This window comes from Ictidomys tridecemlineatus, chromosome 1 (assembly GCF_052094955.1).
Source record: "Ictidomys tridecemlineatus isolate mIctTri1 chromosome 1, mIctTri1.hap1, whole genome shotgun sequence".
NCBI classification, from domain to species: Eukaryota; Metazoa; Chordata; class Mammalia; order Rodentia; family Sciuridae; genus Ictidomys; species Ictidomys tridecemlineatus.
Genome location: NC_135477.1, coordinates 151473473 through 151497824, shown reverse-complemented (window position 1 = coordinate 151497824; position 24352 = coordinate 151473473). Strand labels below are relative to the sequence as shown.

Genomic DNA, 24352 nt, shown 5'->3' with positions numbered 1-24352 from the left:
TGGGTTTAGATCCCAACTCTAGGATATATACCTTAGTGGTAAAGCACCCCTGGGTTCAATCACCAATACCAAAAGAAAAAGATTCTGTCTTTTTTTTTTTTAAAGAGAGAGTGAGAGAGAAGAGAGAGAATTTTTTTTAATATTTATTTTTTAGTTTTCGGCGGACACAACATCTTTGTTGGTATGTGGTGCTGAGGATCGAACCCGGGCTGCACGCATGCCAGGCGAGCGCGCTACCGCTTGAGCCACATCCCCAGCCCCAAAAGATTCTGTCTTTAGCCCTTACTGTGTGTTGGGCAACTAACTTTATGTCTTGAGACTTTGGTTTCTTTTTCTGTAGAATGGGGATGATACTATGTAACTTGCATTCAAGAGTGTGAGGAAAAAATGGTAATTGTTCAGTCATTGTATAAGTTGAATCTCAATATGCCTATTTGCCTGGCCAGGGTTAAACTACAAGGATCTTCTCTTGTTTCAGATTCTTAGGACTAAAATTTCAAAGGGTATCTTGTGAAGGCTGAAATATGTAGTTGTATACTTTGTGTGATTTTAGCAGTATTGTAGGTGCATATCTTTCTTCGAACAAAGTCCCAAAGGCAAATTCCCTCAATACTTAGCCTCATTGAGGTTTATGTAATTATTTCTTTTATAACGTATTTTGTACGGACATGGAGAGCAGTATGCCCCAAAATGCTATTTTGCAAATGTTTGAGCAGAGCAGCCTTATTGTGACATAGTTACTGAGTTGTCAGTTGGGCTTGCATTTTCTGGCTAAGGAAATCCATCCCCCACACCCCAGTTTCATTGCCATGTCACTCATTTGAGACTCAGCAAAATTATAAATTTCTATCTGTCATGGAGTTTTCCTAATGCTTATGACTACTCAAAACCTCATATTTTGAAAGTATGAATCCTAGGAACTTAAATAATATCTTTAATACCACTAAGCTGGACAGCTTAGGCAGAACATCCCACAAAATTTAGTCACCAGTCATCCTGAAGAGAGTCACATACAGGCTTCCTGCAGAGATTCCTGTCCACAGAGGGGAGAAAAGCTGAAGCAGGCCAGATCATTTCAAATTCATACGTTCATCCAAGCAACAGATATGAATGCATTCTCTGTACCTGGTTTACTGGGAAAACCTCAGTGAAGAAGACGACTAACAGCTCCTGCCCTCACAGAGCTTACTGTCTAGTGGGAAGATTGAAGCTAAATAAATAATCACACAAGTAACATTTAAGTACAATTAAGATAAATTCTGTGAAGGAAAATGCAACTGCACAGAACAGGAAGACTATCTATTTTTCGTGGAATCTAAGAAGCCTTCCTAGAGAAGTGATAGCTGTAATGAGAAGTACAGTCATCCCTCAGCATCCTTAAGGGGTTGGTTCCAGGAAACTGCAAGGATACCAAAATCTATGGATGCTCAAGTCCCTTATATAAGTGGTGTAGTATTTACATATATCCTACATGCATCCTCCTATATTTTTTAGGGAATAAGGACAAGAAAGAAAAGTCTACATGTTCAGTACAAGCACACCTTTTTCTGAATATTTTCAGTCCACTAATGGTTAAATCATCAGGTAAGGAAGCTGCAGATATGGAGAGCTGCCTGTACTGGTATTGGCCAAATGGGAATGGTACAGTTTTCCAGAAAGAAGGAAGAGCATGTTTAAGGACTCCAAGGCAAAAAGTTACTTAGCAATTGTAGGGCTGGGCTTTAGTGAGAAAGGGCAGAACAATCCTCGATGAAACTAAAAGGGACAGCATATGAAGGGCCTTCTGAGTCGTGCTGAGGAAATTCCACTTAATTTCAAGAGTCAGGAAATGTCAAGGTGGTTTCAGGTAAGGGAATATCATAATCATATCTGTAAATTTCAGTGTTCACTCTGCCTGGTATGTGGCAAATTCTGCCAAAGTGACCCTGGTGTGGGTAGTGCAGTGGGTAAGGCAATAGGTGCAACCGAAATTCTTTGAAGATTGGCTTGATGGCTTGAATATGATTTCCAGGACTGAAAATAGAGAAAAATTTCCATCATTGAAAATGGAGAAAAATCTGCAGGAAAGACAAGAATTCAGTTTGGTGTATTAAGTTAGAAATTCTTAGTGGTGGTGCTGATGATAAAATAATAATAGTTAACTCCACTATAGATCCAGTAACTAATAATAATACTTTCAGCTAAAACAACTGAGTCAGGAATTATGCTCAACCCATTACGTAAATTGCTTCACATAGTAGTGAGCACCCACTGAGGCCTAAAATCCAAGGCCCTGCCAAATAGACCAGAACGGCCAACGTTTCCTCCTCCCCCATGGGCAGTGCTTAGATGGGCATTAATGAGCATTATTCTAATAATAAACTCCACATTTCTCTTGCTCACATTATTGGTCTTCCCTGTTTCATCCTATTCAGTCAATGTTTCTTCCTATCTTTTTCAAAAAACATGCTAGATTTGTCAGAGTAGCCATGCCTTGTTTAAGAAAATCAAATTCTACCAGAAGGCTATTGTCCTCCTAAGACCATTCTCCACCAGTAGCAAAGTGAAACAGATCACGTTTCCTTACTTAAAACCCTGCAGTAAACCCCTCTAGATACTCCCCAAGGACAAATCCACATTTATTACATAGCCCAGCCTACCCTCCAATGCCATCTCCCTCCTACTACTCCCTTCTATGTCCCTGACTTGATCTCCAGTTTTCAAAGCAAGCTTTTTTTCCTGCCTCAGGGCATTTGCACTTGCTCTGCTGTTTACCTGGACTGCACACTCCCTAGAAGTAGACACAGTTACCTCCATCTCATCCTTCTGGACTCGCTTCAGGAGCCCTTCCTGGCTAGAGTAGATTGCTTACCTTCATTCCATCCCACCCCTCTTATTATTCTTTATCACAGCATCCAATTTATTTCTTTAATTGTACTCATGTCAATCTATAGTACTTTTGTGGGTTTATTCCTTCTCAGGATTCCTGTGACTAGAATGTAAGTGCACAGAGCTGGTCTGATTCCACTGTCCCTGCAGTCTAGCCTAGTTCCAGAAACTAGGTTCTCACTGTAAATTTTTGTTGCTTAAATGTTCAAAGGGCCCTGTAATTACATCTAAAAGCAACATTGTTTTCTGTTTCCAGATCTTAGACACACTGTAATATATTTATTATACTTCCTTTAAAGACTATAATTAGACTTACTGGTATAAATCTAGACTTTTAAGTGCTTTCTTCTGAAAGTTGATGAGAAACAACAACTTTCTTATTAATTGAAAATGTAACAAAATATACTACTTAAAATGAACTTACTTACTATGCTCTGTGTGGTGGCTCACACCTGAAATCCCAGAACCTCCGGAGGCTGAGGCAGGAGAATCACAAGGTCAAGGCCAGCCTCAGCAACTTAGCCAGGCCCTAAGCAATTTAGCAAGACCCAGTATCAAAACAAAAAGGGTTAGGGATATAGCTCTGTGATAAAGCACATCTGGATTTAATTCCTAGTACTAAAAGATAATAATAGTAAGTTTATTCTCTTTTCTCAATTTCCAAACACTATTCAGTCCTTTTGGGATTATGCTTATTTATAAAATAAATGAGACTGAGAAAATGATGCTGGAGTTACTTTGGTGCATCTGGGAGTCATGATAAAGTCCTCAGAATTCTTCAGTGCATTTGCTTTATATGTGACCCTGAACTCCTTTGTCTCAATTCCGCATACTTCCAGAACTATTAGAGCTGGCCTGTGGATGTGGAATGATACCTTTATAACTTCTTATTTTTCTTAGTATTTTCATTTTCAGGCCTATAGAAAATTTAAAATAATAGTATAATGAACACCCCCTACACCCTTTTTCTTGACTCACCAGCTGTTAACATGTGGCCACAGGTGGCTTAACGATTGCTTAATGATTACACTTTGGCTAGAGAGAACTGAGACAGTTGAAAATAAGTTGTACTATCATATTCCTGCTTAAATCCTTCAGCTTGAATCTCCAAAGATATTCTTCTACACAACACTCACAATTATCACAAGAAACTGATTCTTGATAGAATATTATCTAATGTCCCATAATATCATATGTAGATGATTACTTTGGTTTTGAGTCAGAACCCAGTCAAGTATCAAGCACTGTACTTGTTAAGTCGTACTCTTGATCTCCTTCAATCTCTGAAATCACAGTGTTCCCAGCTTTTACTAATCCTTCATAACAGCCTTTTTTTGGGGGTTGGGGGGGGGGTAGTGGGGGTTGAACCACTGCACGACATTCCCAGCCTTATTTTTTGTTTTGTGTTTTTGTTTTGTTTGAGACAGGGCCTCACTGTGTTGCTAAGGCTGTCCTTGAACTTATTATGATCCTCCTGCCTCAGCTTCCTGAGTAGCTGTGATTACAGGCAGGCATGACAGTGCCCAGCTCAACAGGCATTTTTAAAGAGTTGAGGCCAGTTATTTTGTAGAATGTTCAGTAATTGGGATTGTCTTAATATCTTCTTACAATAAGATTCATGTTAAAAATCTATTAGCAAGCCAAGCATGGTGGTGCACACCTGTCATCCTAGCTGCTCAGAAAGCTGGCCCACAAGTTCGAGTCCAGCCTGGGCAATTTAGCAAGACCTAGTCTCAAAAAAAAAAAAAATTAATAAAAATAGTAAAATCTAAGAAATCTAGCACATGACATCAAAAGGCAGTGTCATGCAGGGCAGTCACATACACACCTATAATCTCAACAGCTCCCAACAGGCAGGATGATCACAAATTCAAGACTAGCCTGGGCAACTTAGTGAGACCTTGTCTCAAAATAGAAAGGGCGAGCTGGGCACAGTAGTACACACCTGTAGTCCGAGCAGCTCAGGAGGCTGAGACAGGATTTCGGGTTCAAAACCAACCTCAGCAATTTAGCAAGGACCTAAACAACTCAGCAAGACCCTCTCTCTAAATAAAATATTTCAAAAAGGGCTGGGATGTGGCTCAGTAGTTAAGCATCCCTGCTTTAATTGCTGGTACCAAAGATAAAAAGTAATAAATAAAAAGGGCTGGGGACACAGCTCAGTGGTAGAGTGCTTACCTAGCATGTGCAAGACTTGGTTCAATCTTTAGTACCATTAAAAAAAAAAAAAAAAGGCAATCTCATTTTGGTCCCAATAGTTGGTTAAGGTAGTATCTATGTCACTTCTCCAATTTCCCTTTGTTATTAGTAGAGGGTGAAACTTTTGAGACTATGAATATCCTGTCAGCCTTTCACTTCGTTTTAGCATCCATTTGTGGTTCTTACTTGACTCATTAGTAGTTTGAAAAGTGGAAAACTTTCTAGTTCTACTTTCTTCTACATTTCTTAACCTTCTTCTGGAAAAAGGGCTCCCTTTAAAAACTTCTGTGCACTCAGGACTTTTTTAAAAATTCAGTGTGTTGAAATAATTCATTTTTTGGCATTCTTTTTTCTGATCACATTGTCCAAAATTTGGCCAACAAGAACCTCCTTTAGGTTGCTTTTGACAGGTCTCCATCACCTTTTTATCTTTTATTTATATTATGTGGTGCCGAGGATCAAACCCAATGCCTCACACGTGCAAGGCAAGCTCTCAACCACTAAACCACAACCCCAGCCCCTCCCCATTAATTTTAAACATTCCCTTTCTCACAGAAGGTGTTCCAGGTTACCTTGCCTTGGTCTCAGAATGTCTTTCTCAAAAAAAAAATTTTTTGATTGCTTTTAGTGGAGAATGTGTATGGAAGCTAGGATTTAAATTATGATTGCTACAGTGTCTCTGCTTTTAGACCCTGTCAGTAAATTACATAATTTTATAAATTTATTATACATGCTCATATTGACACCTCAATTTCCATTTTAGTATCCCCTCACCACCCAGAGAGGGGTCTCCCCACTGTAGGAGAGATTCTGTCTCAAAAATGTCTTGTGTATTAATTTGAAATATCTAAAATTTAATTTCATGTAGGCTTATGGTTTAAATCAAAAGGAAAAAGATAAAAAGAATGCACTTTTTTTAATATGTAAAAAAAAAAAAAAAAAAAAAACTTCTTGACGATCAGAGTAAACCAATACAGGACCTTTTGGAAATGGGGTTGCCATAGTAATCTACATAGCCTTTTGACTTGTCTTCCAGTAATTAGGCAACAGGAATTTACCTAATATTGGACTTCGTTTTTTTAATGAGATAAATAGCAGTATAGTTTCACTGATTTCTTCCCTCTTGCAGAGCACCTACGGAGTTCAGTGATCGATCGAAAAGACTTAATAATCAAAAGGATTAAGCCCAAGCCCCAACAAGGAGATGACATCACAGTGGTGGATGTGGAGAAGCAGATTGAGGCCTTCCGCAGTCGCTTAATCCAGATGCTGGGGGAGCCTCTGGTCCCTCAACTGCAAGACAAAGTGCACTTGTTGAAGCTTCTGCTCTTCTATGCTGCGGACTTGAACCCTGACACAGAGCCCACTCCGAAGCACTAGAGCAGCCCTAAGGGCCTTCTAAGCACTGAGCACCAAGAATACCTCTTGAACTTGTCTTCTACTTAGAAGCTCCGAAAGTATGAACAGTAGTAAAAATCTCGCAGGACCAAACCTATCTTATTTATCTGTAGGCTATAGTCACTTTCTGACTCTTTAGCATCTCTCTTTTTTTGATAATCCTATCCTGGCCTATTCTCAAATATGGCTTAAATATACAAGGTGTATATATTTTTTAATAAATTATTTATCTATACTTTTTTTGAAACAGGTAACACTATATGCACTCTGTTTAACATTTCCATTCAAGATGTGAGAGAAGAATCCCTCTGAACAAACTGTATGTCAGTGTTATTCAAGTAACTGAGAGCCTGTTTCTGGAAAAACATTTGGTTTTCCTAACATTCTCTATTAGACCTTTTATATTGCCTATGAATTTGACTTTGTGGCCAGTCTATTAAGATCTAATGTAACAAAAGGGGACAAAGAAACAAAAGGATAGAGTGTGTTATAAAACATTTGATGTTAAAAGGATACAATAAAAAGGCAATGGTTTTTCAAAATACCAAGTTTACCATGCTTAGGTTCCATGACTGGGTAGGCAGAATGGCTATTGTTAACAGGACAGAAAGATATCCACATTTGAGAAAGCAGTAAGGATCTTTATTGTCCAAACAAAAGATCATAACAGAAGACGCAAATAAATTAGTTCTGACAATTTTAGACTTAAAGGCTTCTCTATAAGAAGGTCAGCTTCTTATGTAAACAAAAATCCTAACCAAAACATAAAAGGCAAGTATCTGAGACAGTGTTCAAGACAAATGTACAAAGTGAGGAGAAATAAAAATGCAGTTTCTAAGATATGTTGCATAAAGATATGAGGCTCATTTTGGTGAAAAATGCTTTTCTTATTTTGAATATATCCATGTCCCCTCCAAAAAGTTAAGCCCTGACCTATACAAAGAAACTGAAATAATTGACACTAATTTCAAATGAATTTCATTTACTCAAAGTTTACCATCCTAGGGCAGGGGGTGGGGTATAGCTCAATAATGGTAGAGCACTTGCCTTGAATGTACAAGGCCCTGGATTCAATCCCTAGCATCACAAAATATATCTCAATTCAATAAACTTAATTTTCTTATTTTAGGAAGTTTAAACCAAATTGGAGTTAAACTAATCTTTAATCTTTAAAGTGCAAGAAAGGATATGCAAGACTAGTAGTGTTTATTCTGTGACATGTAAATGAGAAGCATCCCTCCAACAGCAGCAGCTCAAGAGGTACCAAGAAGCATGAACTGATTACAGGACAAAGCAATCCATTAGACTGACCAAAAAGCCTAGAAAATAGGGGTCCCTGCGAAGTGTGGCTGTTAATTGTACCCAGACCTTAAACAGGTCTTAGGTCCCCCTACCTGACATCAGCGGAGTCAAAAAGGCCAAACTTGTCAGCGGACACCTCTACACCATGGTGTGTTTATGCTGATGGTGGTAAAAAGAAGCCTAGGTTTTGGAATAGCATAAACATTTACCTAGTAAGCAATGATCAAAGTCCTGGTCTGGGGTAAATAAGAAAGGGTAATGAAGTCCTCCCCCCAAAATCACTGCTGAGATTTTTTTTTAGTTTGACTCTAAAACACTACAAAACGGTTTCTTCCAAACAAGGACAAGCTTTGCACTGATGTTTCTCAGAATTAATTATGTCTCCACCTCTAGCCTCAGTTTTGTTTTAATATACCATTCCTATGTCAGAGCTAAGGTAAAAGGGGAATAAAGGACAAGAAACCCTCTAGCCCAAGTCCCTGGAATAGACACACTCTAGAAGCCAGTGGGTGTGAGCACATTCAGGTCACGCGGTTTGAGATTATGGGTCCGCGGCAGTGGTTTCTTCCCTTCTATCACTGGGATATCCATCTTGGGTGGCTTGAAGGTTGCTGGATCTTCAGCCATTCGGGTGGCCTGGGCACGGATCAGCTCCATGGGAGAGGGCTTCTGGGCGCCTTTGTAGGCCTGGATGGTAAAACCTCCTACAAAAGTAAACCAGAGAATAAATGACTGCAGAACCATAGTCCATGCCCAGAATATAATACAGCAATATGCCTGCCATGTTGCTTTCTTTTTTGACAGAGCTGCCTACCAGAATCAGACTTCTGAAGGGGTCTTGGACCAAAAAGACTCCATTTATCTGATGAGTTTCTATCCTTATCTCCACTTCCAGGATCCATGGTGCTAGGACTTGGACCAGGTAAGGCTACAGAGGAACCAGAAGAAAACCAGCCTCTGGAAGAGCAAAAACAAAGCATCCTAATACATCCTTTTCCTGCACCTTCAGAAGTCATCTCCCACCAAAAGACCAGGGAACTGTGAACAAGTACTTCTCACTGTGAAAGCACAGACTTAAATCCAGTTTTGAGCACCAGCTTTCCCCAAGTGGAAGCCTGCTGAGGCCTAGAAGGGTCCCAGGAAGGACTCACCTGGGCCTCTGCTTGGGGGAAGAGTGAGGGCTGCTGCTTGGGGTAGACTGGGCTGACGCAGGCTGCTTCTCTTCCTTTGTTATCTCTCCACTCTGCAGCTTTAGTTTCTGTCCAGATGGGTAAGAAGAGAAGTTTTGTCAAAATTGAGTACAAACCAAAATAGCCATAAAATAGTTGTCTGAGCATAAACCATTTGTTTTATGTTAACTTAAGGCACAAGAAAAACACTTATGGCATAGGCAGAATGATTGTTTTTGCCATACTGAATGAAATTCCATCTTTCCATGCACTCATTCTATAACAGATCTCAAACATCCCTGTACTGAAAGCTTTTACTTTCAGGAAAGTAATCTTCCCACATGCACCCAACCAGTAAGTGGGAAAGCCAACATCCAACTGTATTCTTGGCCTTATAAACAGCACCTTGAGCTCTTCTCTCTCTACATTGCCTACCACATACAGCCCCTAAGCATTCTGACTCTCAACAAGCATCAGGTTTGCTGTTCTTTAACTAAATGCTTCTTCTGAGGATCCTACCCCATTCTCCTTCCTCTTCCATCAACAGCTACTTTAGGTTCCCTCAGCACTGTAAATGTATCTCCAGCAGACTAGCAGTCTAGTGGGTAGTAGTGGGTGGGGATAAATCTACTTCATACTTCTAGAATTCTAAATCAAGGCTCCCACAGTGCCTGTCCTCCAAGCACAGTATGCCACTGCTCCATCCAAGGTACATTCTAAACAAATGATCACTCTTCAGTTTTCTCAACAAGTCAATTTGTTTAAATCAACAAATAATTATAAGATGATGCTAGTTAAATCTAACATTTCAGCCATCCTCATGTTCTATTCCTACAGCCACGATGCAGAAAATGGGCCAAACAAAGCCAATTCTACGATCACAAGAGTGAATTGCTCAGATAAAGGTACTCAAGTATTAAAAATTGACAGTGTACCTCTCTGAAAGTATCTTTCTTGCCTAAAAGCTTAAACTGGCCACCAGCCCATCACTGATCCCCCATATCACTGCTTTTAAACAGGCTACAAAAGAGTCATCTGTAATACTCATACAATGCAACCAGTCTACAGAGTCTCATATCCCTACCCACAGGCCCCCAGATGCACATTATTCCCCCTTCCATATACTGTACATCATGATCCTTCCCTCCTTTTGTTCTCTCCTATGCCCAAAAGCCATGTTTTAGTCAGCTTTTTTGCTGCTGTGACCAAAAGACCTGACAAGAACAATTAGAGGATGAAAAGTCTATTTGGGGGACTTATGAGTTCAGAGGTTTTAGTCCAGAAAGCCAATTCCATTCCTTAGGGCTTGATAAGGGAGAATATCATGGAAGAATGTGGCAGAAGGAAGTGGCTCACAAGATGATCAGAAAGCAGAGGCTCCACCTGCCAGATACAAAATATACCCCAAAGGCACGCCCCGCCATGCCGACCTCCAGCCACACCCTACCCAACTTTAGCTACCACCCAGTTAATCCCCACCACAGGATTAATTCACTGATTAGGTTAAAGAGCTTATAGCCCAATCATTTCACTTCTGAATGTTCTTCCATTGTCTCTCACGTGAGCTTCTGGGGAATATTTATTAGCTAATCTTTATCACTTCCTACTCAGAACATTTTTTTTTTTTTTTTTTTTTTGTGGTACCGGGGATTGTAAACCCAGGGGCACTTAAAACACTGAGCCACATCCCCAACCTACCTATCCCATTTTTATTTGTTTATTTTTGGACTAGGAATTGAGCTCAGGGGTGCTTTACCTCTGAACTACATCCTCAGCCCTTTTTAATTTTTCACTTCCAGTCTTGCTAGGTTGCTAATGGCTTAAGTTGCTAAGGCTTGCCTCGAACCTGCAATCCATCAGCCTCAGCCTCCTGCCTTCCTTTATTTGAGATAGGGTCTCACTAAATTACTGAGGATGGCTTTCAACTTGCAATCCTCCTGCCTCAACCTCCAAGTCACTGAGATTACAGGTGTGCACCACTGCGCCCAGCTCAGAACTCTTTAAAATAAAACTTGCAGCATGATCAGACTATGACCCACCCTTGCCTACAGAAAACAGTTCAGTTTCTTAGCTGTATTTGTGTCCTTTGAGTCACCTCTGCCTTTTTCCTTCAGAGGAGAATCTAAGCCCCTCTGAGTGGCAGATTCTCAGACTACTTTGTGGAGGGGTTGAGAAGGATATAGGGAATTGGGAGACGCTGATTTCATAATGTAGCTAAATATATGCCCTTGGACGCCATTCTCTCCATTTAAAAAATATAGAAAACAGTATGTACCTCAAGGTATTAATATGAAGATTAAGTGAATTTATGAGGGCCTAAATCATAAAGCACCATTCATATAAAGTGGTATTCAAAGTCAGTTGAAACATTTTTATTCTTTAAAATGTTTAACCTGGGCATGGTGACACTCCTGTAATCCCATCAATTTGGAGGCTGAGGCAGAAGGATTGCCAAGTTTGAGGCCAACCTCAGCAACTTAGCCAGACCTCATCCCAAAATTTTAAAAAGAGGACTGGGAATGTGGCTCAGCGGCTAAATACTCCTGGGTTCAATCCCTAGTACTAATAATATAAATATATTCATGAGGCTGGGGTGGTGGCTTAGCAGTAGAACGCTCGCCTAGCAAATGTGAGGGACTGGGTTCCATCCTCAGCACTACATAAAAATAAATAGAATAAAATTGTGTCCAACTACAACTAAAAAAATTTTTTAAATATATATATACACATTATATATATATATATATATATACACACACACACACACACACACATATATATTCAAAGCCAGCCTCAGCAATTAGGCAAGGCACTCAGCAACTTAGCAAGACCCTCTCTCTAAATAAAATTTTAAAAGGGCTGGATATGTGGCTAAGTAGTTAAATGCCCCTGGGTTCAATACCTGGTACCAAAATAAATAAATACAGAGCATGATGCTGTTTCAGCTAAACTTAAGTCTATTGAGACTGCCCAATTCCCCCTCCCTCAGTCAATCCCTGGCAGAAAAATAATCCACATTTGCTTTTCAGTTCAGAGTACCCACGTATGAAGTATGCGAGATGACACTCATTTGATCCTTCTAGCCAGAAATAAACAAAACAGAACCCTCAATTTATAGATGAGAAAACAGAAGCCACAAGGCCAAACACTCCCGAGCCTTCATCCAGGAGTGCCACCACAGATGGGACTTACCAGTTCTAAATTCCTTTACCCAGTTCTCTTTCCACCACTTTCCACAGCCACCAGCTAGCTGAGCTAGTAACTTCTAAACACAGTCATATGTCAAGCCATGAAAGATAAAGGCTTTGTTTTTTGAAAGTTCCAAAGAAACAAGCTTACGTGGAGTGCTTCTGCTACTCGGAGGTACTTGGTTTCCTCGGTGGTAAGGCCCTTGTGGGGTGTGTAGCCAGCATCTCTCAGTCCTGCCTGTTGTTCAAAACGTTGAATGCTCTCCTGCGTCTGTTCTGAGAAAAGAGAAGCAGACCATCAAGCCCATTACACAACCCATCACAAACCAACAAGAGACAACACTGACCACCCAAGGAGGAGGATTCCCCAGGTAGGCATTGCAAGTGGGAATTCTGAACCTCCCACAAAAGTTCCCTTCCCTCACACCAAGCTAAAGAAGAGATTATTCCTAAAAGGACAGCTAAAGAACTTACCTTGCTCTTACTTGTACACATAACAACCTCTTTGTGTTTAGAAATGCTGCTTGGAGATGGCAGCTGACATCCAGACACAGTAAAAAAATTCAAAGTTTTCTAAGAGAAACTCACCCCCTCTTCAACCATACAAAGACCTTTGCCAAAAGAAAAAGGTCATATTCAAGCCCACTGGCATCGAGCACCAGCCTGATTCAAACCACAGACAACCTGCCTTGAACTAGCAGATCTACTGAATCACAAGTTTCTTCTGTGTAGGATGGCCTGTTTACCATGCCTTGTGCAGGGAGCCCTCAACATTCTTTCAGTCTGACCTATGATTTCACAAGTCAGTCATGGGTTGGGGTTGTGGCTCAGTGGTAGAGCTCTTGTCTAGCATGTGTGAGCACTGGGTTCGATTCTCAGCACCATATACAGATAAATAAAATAAAGGTCCAATGACAACTAAAAAAATATTTTTTAAAAAAGTCTATTCCACTTTGGAATGAAAGATGGCTGAATTTTTGCTTAATCCATATACAAGTTACCTAATATACTCCTACATGTAAGAATTTGGCAACTGTGAATCAAAGAGTCTAGATGCACTTTCTGACTTAGTCATTCCTCTCCTAAAGAAGTACTTCCATCACTAATAAAAAAAAAAAAATTAAAGACTACGGCAACATCAAAAGTACCTGGCAGTATTATTGGGGGGGGAATAAAAAAGAATGGTATGTCTATTGTATCTGCACTTACATAAAATATCCATTTTTTGGTAAATATGCCAAATAAATACAAGTGACATTAGTATACTAAAGTGTCAATAGTCTGCATGTTGGTAAACTGCATTTTTTTAATAAAAAAGTTGCTCTATACTAAAAAAACAATAGCTAAGCTTTCTAACACCACTACAATATATATAGCCTGAAGCTTGCAAAATGCAAGCAGCAGTTGCTGATTCAAGTGATACATTTATGAGTGAAGAGAAGAAAACCAAAGTGAGAGTTTGAACTTTGGGTTCATGGGTGAACTCTCCGGGAAATGATCAAGACAAACTCCTGGAGAAACAAGGGCTTCAAAAATGAGCCACCCAAGCAAAAACCTCTACGTACCTTACCACTGATAGAGGCATTACTATTGACAAGCAGAGCTATGTATCTAATAATTAACTTTCCAGAGCAACTAGAATAGCCCTCCCAAACAAACTTTAGTTAACTTGTAAGATATTTTTTAAAATGCAAGCTTCTTATGGCAGGTCTCACTAGGACCACCAATCACACATTCTTAAAGACTAAATATCCTTGAGGCACCACACCTGGTCCTTCTCTTCCTGGGAAATCATCTTTGAGCTGTCCAATTAAAAAGAAAAAATAAAAATGCAAGAAAATAGAAAAATGCTTCCTTATACTGCTTCTCCAGCAAGCTTAGGACAGTAACAACAGCGGCCCCAAAGCACTGAACCATTTAATCCTCACTTCAACCTGCCAGCTAGATTCACCATTTTACAAAACAGTCTCTATAGTTAAGTAACTTGCCCAAGATCACAACGACCAACATGAGAAATGAGAATATATCAACAAAACAACAGAAATGCACCTAAATCAACTGAGATGTTTAATGTTTGTCAAATCTTCCAACAAAATGAAGCTTCAACACTGGGATTCAGCAGCCAAAATATATTTGGTCATGCTGAGACAGGCCTGTCTACAGAATCATCTGCAGCTGCTTTGTAAGAGGCTGACACTCTTTCCCACCCCTGCTTCACTCTACTCTTGAGAATAAAGGGTGCTTACTTGTGATCAGAGAATTCATGATGACATGGGTAGCTTTGGCCTTCACCACCGGGACCTTGTCCGTACTGTCAGTGACCGTTGACAGGGTCATGGCAGGGTGGGATACACTGGCCTCTCCTTCCTCCTCCTGTTAAGAGAGGTAAGGATGCACTTAAGCAGGACAGGGGAGTCACACATCTAAACTTACTCCGTTAGGAAGAAGTTACTTAAGTATCTTAAATATGTTAAGTGAAGAAATTCCTAAAAGGAAAACCAGAATTTGAAGTTCTGAGGTCTACTACCTTTCCTGCCTATGTCTGTCCAATATACTTTAGTACTATGCCAATAAGAAAGCAGAAGAAAAGGGTCTGGGGATATAGCTCGGGGGTAGCATGCTTGCCTAGCATGTACATCATGTGCAAGGACTGGGTTTGATCCCCCAGTACAAAAAAAAAAAAAAAATCTGTACTGTTACAAGTACTGAACAAGTACCAAATACCAAGCACTAGGCTAGATTAATCAGAGCATTTGCTAAGTAGCTCATAAGCTTTGTGGAACATCAGAACCGCCTGCAGAGATTCTTTAAACACACTGCTGAACCCACCTAAGGGTTTCTGATTCAGTAAGTCTAAAGGGCAGGACTCCAGAGCTTAAGTGTAGGGTTCAGGGTGTAGCTCGATGGTAAAGCTCTTGCCTAGCATGTGTGAGGCCCTGGGTTCAATCTCTAGCATCACCAAAATAAACAAATAAATAACTTATATTTCTAACAAATTTCCATGTGATGCCAAGATTTGTTTGAGGACCAGTGTTCTAAAGGTTCAAATAATGGTCTTTAAAAACTAATAAAAATCAGGCCAGACACAGAGATGCCACCTGTAATCCCAGCAACTAGGGAGACTGAGACAGAAAGATTACAAGTTCAAGACCAGCCTCAGCAACTAATCGAGGCTCTAAGCAACTTATTAAGACTTTGTCTCAAAATAGAAAATAAAAGGGCAGGGGATGTAGCTCAGTGGTAAAGCACTGCCCAGTATCAAAGAACAAAACTTGGGGCTGGGTTGTGGCTCAGTGGTAGAGCACTTACCTAGTACATGTAAGACACTGGGTTTAATCTTCAGCAACACATAAAAAATAAATAAATAAATAAGGTATTGTGTCCATCTACAACTAAAAAATATTTGGGGAAAAAAAAAACTAACAAGGGCTGGGGTTGTGGCTCAGTGGTAGAGCGCTTGCCTTGAATGTGTGAGGCACTGGGTTCAATTCTCAGCACCACATAGAAATAAACAAAATAAAGTCCATTGACAACTAAAAAAATTTTTTTAAAATAAAAACCCTATGTAGCTTCTACTCTAATGTGTAAGAACATCCACCTTTTATAATCTAAACATGTGACACCATGCCGAGTCCTAGTAAGGAAAAGAGAACTAGGTTTATTCTTTGTTCTCTGCTTCTCCAAAGGAACTGAAAAAGAGATGGCTCAACAGGAGGGCTGCAGAAGAGAGTACTCAAATATTGTATCACTATTACAAAACAGGATTTATACTTATTAGCTATGATCTTATTAGAGTAAAACTTGAACCTGTTTTCTTATTTGGAAGATGGATGACTCCTAATATGTAGATAATTGGGCAGATAAAGAATGCGTGTAATGAGCAGTTGTTTCAAATCGCCAGCTGTCCCAGCTGTGGCACAACTGAACACTAGAAGCCCATTCTGTGTCTTGTGAAGTAATCGGCAGCCTTTACTAATGAAAATGGTGTGCTGCTCTCAAAGGCACTCCCAACCCTGCTTATCTTCTACCCTAGTTCCTGGAGTCTACTATTTCGGCATCATCCGCAGGCTGCCAGGGTCCCCTTCTCCTAGTACCTCCACTACTTTTTACATAGAACATTCCCTCCTAAACAACCAATTCAGTCAAATTCCACTAGATAATTGATACAAGTAGTTTTCCCCTGAGGTATAGAGAGGTTTTCTTAGAAAGGAGCTCCCCATTATGAAATGGAAGAAGAAAAACAAACACAGCTTATTAGAAAGAAAGCATCAAATATGGCTGAACAAAGTGAAAGGCTGGAAGCCAGTAGTCATATAGCTACCATGTGCCAGGCCTCTAAATCCTTTTTTATTTAATCCTCTATGACAAAGTATTTCCATCTCTTAGATGGAAAACTGTGGTTTGGGGTAAAGTTGTGTGCACAGGTCTGTTTAAGCTGTATATTTCCTATCAGGCCCAGGAGATCAGCTGGCTCACAATTTGATGAAACTAGCTGTAGCTATATGACCTTATCTGAGAATCTAGCAGGCCTAGTTTTTTCAAGAAACAATATAACCTTTCCTATATTCTTGGTGTTGGCGAATCAGAAGTGAGAAGCCAGGAAGCATAAGCTTCAGAAGCACAATTGCAACAAGCACACAAAAACCTATGAGACCCAACTGCACAGAAGGGCTGTGACAGCAGAACAAGCTGCCTTAGGGAAGGCAGCTCTACAGCAATAGAAAAGGCACCTGAGGCAGGAGGAAGAGCACAAAGAAAAATACAGCGTATGTTCAAGAAAGCCAATTTTCCTCCAATTACAGTATGCATAATTTGGGGGAATCTACTTTACACCAAGCCTGCTGCTAAATACTGAAGATGGAATAAAAGTTGTGTCTCTTTAATCCAAAAATATGAACTCCCAAATGCTCCAAAATCTGAAATTTTTAGAGCACTGACATGATGCCACAACTGGAAAGTTCCACACCATGAAACTTTGTTTATTATAATATAGGTATATATAAATAAAATTACCTTCAGCCTATAGGGACAGGTATATATGAAACATAATTTGTGTGTTTAGATTTGGGTCCCATCTCCAAAGTATTTCATTGCATGTACGAAAATATTCCAAAATTCAAAAAATGTGAAATCTGAAACACTTCTGTTCCCAAGCATTTGGAATAAGATGCACTCAACACATACAAACTCAGATATGGACCCTGGCCTCAAAAAACTAATGGAGGGTGACAAAACAATACAGATATTATGATAGGGATCATGGTACATTGAAGAGTTCAAAGGGAAAGGTAACAGTCTTATCAGGAGGAAGGAGATATCAGAAAAATATTATAAAAGAGATGTTTATGCAAAGACCTAAAGGATACTATTTGTTAGGCAAATGGAGTGTGGGGGATATGAGAACAGGATGGAGATGCTAAACATCTAAGCTATAGGAACATGTGAAGCAAAGACTCAGAAGCATAAAATACCCAATTAAGTGCAAGAAATCTCAGATAACATGCATGATTGGGTCACTGGGTAGGGAAGTTGGGAAGAGGCATGTGTGAGTCTGGATTTTTAATGGGGAAAGGAGGTTACAGAAGAGTCTCAGGTAGATGACACAACATTCTACTTTTAAGTTAAAAAAATAAAAAGATACATCAACTCCAGCTAAGGCATAGAAAACACACAAGGAATAATGGCTGCCCAATTCTATGGGTACAAGAAGTCACTGGAAGGCTTCTGGAATAGAGGGAGAAAAACAAAGAGTTTAGGTTTGCCAGAAGCAGTCAGCAGGGTCAGGTACCTTGGCAAGGTGCTGATACTTGCGCTCTGGAATCACTGGCTTCCAGGGGATGCTGCCCATGTCCGATGGAGGAGGAGTCATGGGTGCAGGGTCCTCAAGGGCATCATCATAGCTGAATGCCCTACGGCACATCCCGATGGGCAGGGACATCTTGCCTAGGGGCCCACTAGGCCCAAGAGCTAAGAACAGAGATACCAGTCAAGATGGGTTTAACAACTGAGCATACTAGCAGCTTTAAATTAACCTATAGGAAGGAAAGCTCTGAAACTTTTCGTTTTTCTCTTCTTTATGGGGGTGTGGGGGATATACTGGGTGTTAAACACAGAGCCTCACCTAATGTAGGCAAACACTCTACCACTAAGTACATTCCAGGCGTTGTTTTTTATTGCAAGAGTCTCAGTAAGTTGCCCAGGCTGGCCTCAAATCTCTGATCCTCCTGCCTTAATCTCCCAAATAGCATGTGTCACCACACCCAGCTTCTAAAACACTCTTATTTGGGGACAGAACAAGAATACCTTGTTCTGGAATAATAATACATTTAAGGAAAGGTAACAGAACTAATTTCTTCCTTCATTCCTGACACTTTGGATTCTCCACTAATGCACTCTGTAACCCTAATCCATTTTTATATCATAAGGAACTTGAAAATCAATTTAAATTTACTGTGGCAATGTCACAACTTCAAAGCACAGTTTAGAATTAAAACTGAATTAAACTATCTTACTTCAAAGTTTGCTTTCTGTATGCACAGAGGCCACCTTCACTGCAATGCTAAAGGCTCTCAACTCAGGCAAGACTGAGGACATAAAAGACCTAGGATATGAAGTTCTTGTTCTTATTTTATAGATGAGGAAACTATGTCCTAGAGATGAAGTTATTCATCCAAGTTCATACAGGAAATGGCTAGCTGGGCCTGACCAAGGTCTGACTGTAAACTCTCTGTCTTCCCTATCTTACCAAAAAAAAAAAAAAATAGCATCGAAAGAAATACTCAAACAGTATGTTGTTTGGCATCATCTCTAGTTTCAAACGTCTGTATGACTTAAAAAGCAGCATCACAGAAACTGCTGACAATCACTCTTCCAAAACACTGCCAGCTGATCCTGCCATTCCTGTTCCCTGGAACTGACTGCTGAATGTACTATGACACAGGTGACCCACTCCAAAGGCACTCTCAGCTGTGCCAGACCAGGGAGCAAGGTTCATTTCATTTGGTTTGCTAATCCCTTCATATCGAGACTAAAGTCCAGAACCTGCCTTCAAGGTGACATTTTCCTGTGGCTAAAATTACATAACCACAAACTCTACCTGCCTGGGTATAAGTTCTAAACCACCAAAAGTGGCTTAACTTAAACAACAAAGAGATCAAGCAGCTACCATTTTATTACTAACAATAATAATTACTAAAGCCAAGCACTGTGGCACATGCCTATAATCCCAGCAATTTGGGAAACTAAGGCAACAGAATCTCAAACTCAAGAACAGCCACAGCAACTTGGTGAGACCCTATCTCAAAATAAAAAATAAAAAGGGGTGGGAATATAGTTCAGTGGTACAGCATCCCCACATTCAATCCCCAGTACTGAAATAATAATTCCACAGGATTTAATAAATCCAAGAAGATTATTAATTGCCAGGGGCTGGGGAGAAGAGACAATGAGGTATGACACTAATGGGTATAAGGTTTCTTTTTGGGGTAATGAAAACGTTCTACATTAGAATGATGCTGATCATCATACAATCTTGTGAGTATACTAAAAACCATTAAACTGATCATTTTAAGTGGGTGAATTTTATGGCATTTACATTGTCTCAAACACACAAGCAAATAATTATTAGGCATTCACATCCCCCATCTTATCTAACCCTCATTTTTCCCATTTTCCAGCTCAGGAAACTGAGGCACAGAGCTTAGGCTTGCCCAACATCACCCAGCTACAAGTGTGAAAGAGATCTAAACCAGGGTTCACACTCTAGACCCAACATGCCATGCTCCCCACACTAAAAAACATTAGCCTAATTAGTGCAACAGTATAGCTCGGGATGCTGACAGGAGTTGATGATAACTGCAGCAACAATGAAAGACTAACATACAAGCAGATGATGCTAAGAGACTAAAGACAGATCTAGATTAGGGGACATATGGGAAACTTTTATTAATTCAACTGATTTGGGAGCAATTTCAAAAAATCTGTAAGAGTAGCCTACCAGTAGCCTTTATAAAAATAATGATGAAGTCAGATAAAACTTCTAGGAAATATATTCCCCTAAAAAGAGATAAGAAATTTTTCTGGACAGTAAATGTATATTTAGCACCAACTTTTCTTTCCTTTTAACAGGCAAAGTACAGATTTATTGAAGGTAAATGTGGAAGGAGCACCCCGCAAGATACAGCAGAGTGGGCTGAGCAAGAGCAAGAGGCTCAAGGACAGCCAACTTTTAATTCATATTTTCAAAAATGATATTTAGTCTTCTTAACAATCCTGAAAGATAGACATCACCATTTATATACTTTACTGAGAATGAGAAATTGAGTAATTCAGATTTAATTAAAAATCACCTTCTCTTCTAGTACAGCAGTCAAGAAGGAATTAGTCACTTCAATAACCCAGAAATCACTGCCCTACTCAGATGCAGAACACATTAAAAGGTGCTGCAAGCTGGGAATGGTGGTGCACACCTGTAATCCCAGTGACTAGGAAGGCTAAGGCAGGAGGATCGAAAGTTCAAGCCAGCCTCAGCAACTTAATGAGACCCTGTCTCAAAATTTTAAAAAGAGCTGGGGATGTGGCTCAGTGGTTAAGTGTTCCTGGGTTCAACCCCTAGAACAAAACAAAAAAAAAAAAGTGCTCTGCAAACATTTTCACAAATAAGCTCAACTCACCATTAAACCAGGCTAGTAGTGTCTTTTTGTTCAGTTCTCCATTCTGTCCCCAACCCTCATCCCAAAAAAGAGGATGAGTTTAATCACTCTGGTACATTCTATAACACAAAAACTACACAACTGTATTTCATACAAAGTAACATATCTGACATACCTTAAGTTTGGTTTGGGGAGCATACCATGGTCAATAAGGTAATATCTAAATTACATCAATCTATTAAGTCTAAATGATTGACTGATGGCAGAAAGTAACCATTAATACATGGTTCAGATTAAACTGTCTAGCTGAAAACATTAAGGGCAAAACATAACCAAAAAGAATTATGTTTACCAGGTACTTCTGGTTGTCTTGAAGCCATTGATAGACTGGGATCCAGGTGTTTTTTCAATTTATAATTCGGAGCTGAGTCCCTGCCACCTAATAAAAATAACAAAGGGCATTTTCTCATATTGAACACCAAAGAACCCTTCCTTCCAAATGCTGTTCCTTCTGATAGGTACACAGAGACTTACTGCTGCTAACAAGGTTGAAACACAAATACAAAAGTCAATAGGTGACAAACATGCCAATGGGAAGAGAAAAAGAATAAATATCAAAGGGTGATCTTATCATCTGTGAGATGACAAAACTAAGACAATAGGTGAAAAAGACACCTACCACAGTGAAATGATGTCACCACTACGCTGACAGACAGGTATTAATGAGGAACATTGTCCAGGTGCTGCAAATTAGCAAAGCTTCCCAGGAAGAGTCCATCCAGAGATTCTAATAACAACAAACAGCCAGCATTGATACTTTTCCATACATTCACTTACTCCTCATAAGGGCCTTGCAAGAGTAATTCTATTCATTTTCATTCTGACTCACAGTAAGGGGCTAGGTACCATAGTAGGTAAATTCACTCTTTATTACTAACACCAACTAATACTTATAGCGTTTTATACAAATTTTGCTTTTAAACCTTGCAGCCACCCTGCAAAGCAGTTATTACTTATCAAATTTTTGTCCAAGGTGATAGACAAGTGACCCCTCTGCAAGGCAGCCAGTTTCAACCACATTTTACAGGGGAATTAAGACAAGTCAAGTTATATGCTTTTCCACTTGCTACTGTGTCCCTGAAACGGGATAGAGTTGAGAGAGCAAACCAGTTAGTTCTTCACTAAAAGCACCACAAAACCCAAAGTTCAACCATCTTCCCGGTCGACAGAGCATTCCCGACCCAGAAACACTCCCTTCCCCTTTCTCCGCTCCCCTGTCCCACCGCTATCGCCCTTCACGCCTCTCTTGGACGAGATACAAGACAAAGCCACCAGGATTTGAAAGGCCTAGTCTGACCAACCGCCTTTCCCACCAAACGAGGTTAAGATTAAAGAGATTTAGGGCAGAATCTGACGCCGAGGGTAGGGCAAGGCAGGGGACTGGGAGATGTGGGCGAGCCGTCGGGCGAAGCGAGGCGGGAGGGGATCCGGGACTGGGTGGGTCCGCCAGGAGAGAAGCTCAGTGTCGGGGCTCCACAGGCTCTGCCAGAGAAACCCCATTAGAGAGGCCGTGGACGACTAGAGGGCAGAAACAGGGGCGGTCCCGCAGAGTCCAGAGCCGGGTAAGCTGGGAAGCACGGTGAGGCCGGAAGCGCGCCCCTCCCGAGGGCTAGAAAACACCTCCAAGGAGCCCCGAGGCCCGCTATTTGATCACCTGTTATCCCGCTGTGTCCAAGCTGCCTGTGTCCCCAACTCCGGCACTAAAGAGGATCCGAAGACCCACTTCTCTCAAGAGATTGTGGCGCAGTCCAGACCCAAGCCATCGTGGGAGCGGCGGCAAATTCGACTGCTCGCACCACCGACTAGAGAGCACAAGCGGCCGTGCGAACCGGCAGCCTTGATGTTGAAGCCTTCTGAACCCGCGGCAGTTCACGCGAGATTTGACCCGGGGCGCTCAAGCTATACTGGGAGTTGTAGTCCAAGATGCGGAGGCCCAAGTCTTTAGAAGCCCTGCAGGATAGGAGGCATAGGTCCTAAAGTGAAATCCACCCACTTCCAAGGAGAAGTCATGCTTACCCACCACTTCTCAGCGCCTGTTCAGTTCCTGGGTCCAAGAAAGGCTAAAGGAGAATGGAGACAGTATAGTAAAAACACTCTCAAATCCAAGCCCACAAGACTCAGAAAGGGCTGCCAAGTACCAGCTCTTTTCTTCCTGTTTTGTTTTTTGGGGTTTTTTTGTTTTGTTTGTTTTGTTTTGTTTTCCATTCAGAGGTGAAGCTGAGGTTGGAAGAGATGAGAAGTCACCTCAATTATTAAGTGAGCATATGCTTTTCCAAAAACAGTTATGTTCCTCACCGGACTTCCAGCTATGGGGTCCTTTCTCTTCAGAGAAGTCTGTGTATCTCTCTCACCTTTGCAATAAACCTACTTTTTGCTTGCTTTAAAAAACAAAACAAAACAGGTGTGTTAGAATTATAAAGGAAGGTCAGGTGGTTCTAATATTGTTTGTCTTTTACCCTAACGAAACTTAGAGGTATTTGCTTAGATGTAGCTTCCTGTAAGAGGACATCTCTTTCCCTGAAGGTTACAGATAGGACAAAGAAACAAAGTAAAGGAAGTGAAATAAATTGAAAAAATCTTCCCAAACTCTATCCAAGGTCCAAAGCTCGCCATCAAAGCTCATCTGTTAGCTGGGTGGGGTGGTGCTCACCGGTAATCACTGCAACTGGGGAGGCTGAGATAGGAAGATTGAAAGTTTGAGGTCAGCCTCAGCAGCTTAGAGAGGCCTTAAGCAACTCAGCTAGACCCTATCTCAAAAAATAAAAAGGGTCGATGGTGTAGTTGAGTGTAAAGCATCACTGGGTTCAATCTCCAGTACTGAAAAGAAAAAAAGTCATCTCATAAAGGCAATGGGGGATGGGAGGGAGCAACTCTTACATTAAAGATTTCAGCATTTGACCTTTGCCAGGCATCTGACAGGACCAACAAGCTTTATTCACTCCCCCAACACACACACACACACACACACACACACACACACACAATCAATCAGGGATTGAATCCAAAGGCACTTAACCACTGAGCCACATCCCCAGCCCTTTTTATTTTTCATTTTGAGACAGGGTCTGCTAGTTGGCTTATAGCCACACTCAGTTGCTGAGGCTGGCTTTGAACTTGTGATCCTGCTGCACTGCTGGGATTATTGGCCTGAGCCACCTAACTTTAAATTTGATTACCAGACTAGAGCACTTATGTGCACCAGAAATTAAGGTCTTCTATAACTGTATAATTTAGCTTGTGAATATCACAATTACACTGCATTATGGTTTTGGGGGGGTGTGCTAAAAGTGTTAATATGGAACTTTTAAATACACCATATATTTTTAACCTCTCTGATAGCAAAGTTGACACCTTACCATTGTCCACCACACATCACATCTCATAGTCAGAAGGGAAAACACAGCTTCCACCGACCACTCACCACTCACCACTCACCCACATCTCCCAGTCCCCTGCCTTGCCCTACCCTCAGGGTCAGATTCTGCCCTGATCTCTTTAATCTTAACCTTGTTTGGTG

The 24352-nt window shown here is 40.7% G+C and overlaps 2 protein-coding genes across 6 annotated transcripts in view; one reads left to right on the top strand and one right to left on the bottom strand.

The window, feature by feature from the left end:
- Window positions 1–7007, top strand: part of Simc1 (SUMO interacting motifs containing 1) — an 80827-nt gene extending 73820 nt beyond the window's left edge. For both annotated transcript variants that reach the window (XM_021731563.3, XM_005333216.5), the window contains one exon: window positions 6197–7007. In XM_021731563.3, coding sequence (XP_021587238.2) covers window positions 6197–6447 — 251 coding nt within the window. In that variant the 3' untranslated portion in view covers window positions 6448–7007. The remainder of the gene's footprint in view (window positions 1–6196) is intronic.
- A 78-nt stretch (window positions 7008–7085) lies between these two features.
- Kiaa1191 (KIAA1191 ortholog) lies at window positions 7086–22701 on the bottom strand. 4 transcript variants are annotated; one of them, XM_005333136.5, is made up of 9 exons: window positions 22490–22700; window positions 21455–21562; window positions 21128–21214; window positions 17913–18091; window positions 14371–14497; window positions 12276–12400; window positions 8919–9025; window positions 8582–8724; window positions 7086–8471 (listed from the first exon to the last, which is right to left on the bottom strand). In XM_005333136.5, exons 3-9 carry the CDS (start codon window positions 21153–21155, stop codon window positions 8263–8265), a joined length of 918 nt encoding a protein of 305 aa, XP_005333193.1. In that variant the 5' UTR covers window positions 21156–21214; window positions 21455–21562; window positions 22490–22700; the 3' UTR covers window positions 7086–8262. The 4 variants fall into 4 exon arrangements, with proteins under 4 accessions (XP_005333193.1, XP_021587240.1, XP_040129616.1 ...); XM_021731565.3 differs by lacking the exon at window positions 21128–21214 and having other exon boundaries at window positions 22490–22701; XM_040273682.2 differs by lacking the exons at window positions 21128–21214; window positions 21455–21562 and having other exon boundaries at window positions 22490–22701.
- Window positions 22702–24352: the final 1651 nt, after the last annotated feature.

What these genes read in the sequence shown, in the direction of transcription:
- Kiaa1191 (XM_005333136.5), bottom strand. Translation starts at nt 21,155, where the DNA reads ATGGCTTCAAGACAACCAGAAGTACCTG. An exon ending in AGTATCAGCACCTTGCCAAG is followed by an intron (nt 14,498 to 17,912) that starts GTACCTGACCCT and finishes CTCTCTTAACAG; the next exon opens with GAGGAGGAAGGAGAGGCCAG. An exon ending in GAGTAGCAGAAGCACTCCAC is followed by an intron (nt 9,026 to 12,275) that starts GTAAGCTTGTTT and finishes CCATCTGGACAG; the next exon opens with AAACTAAAGCTGCAGAGTGG.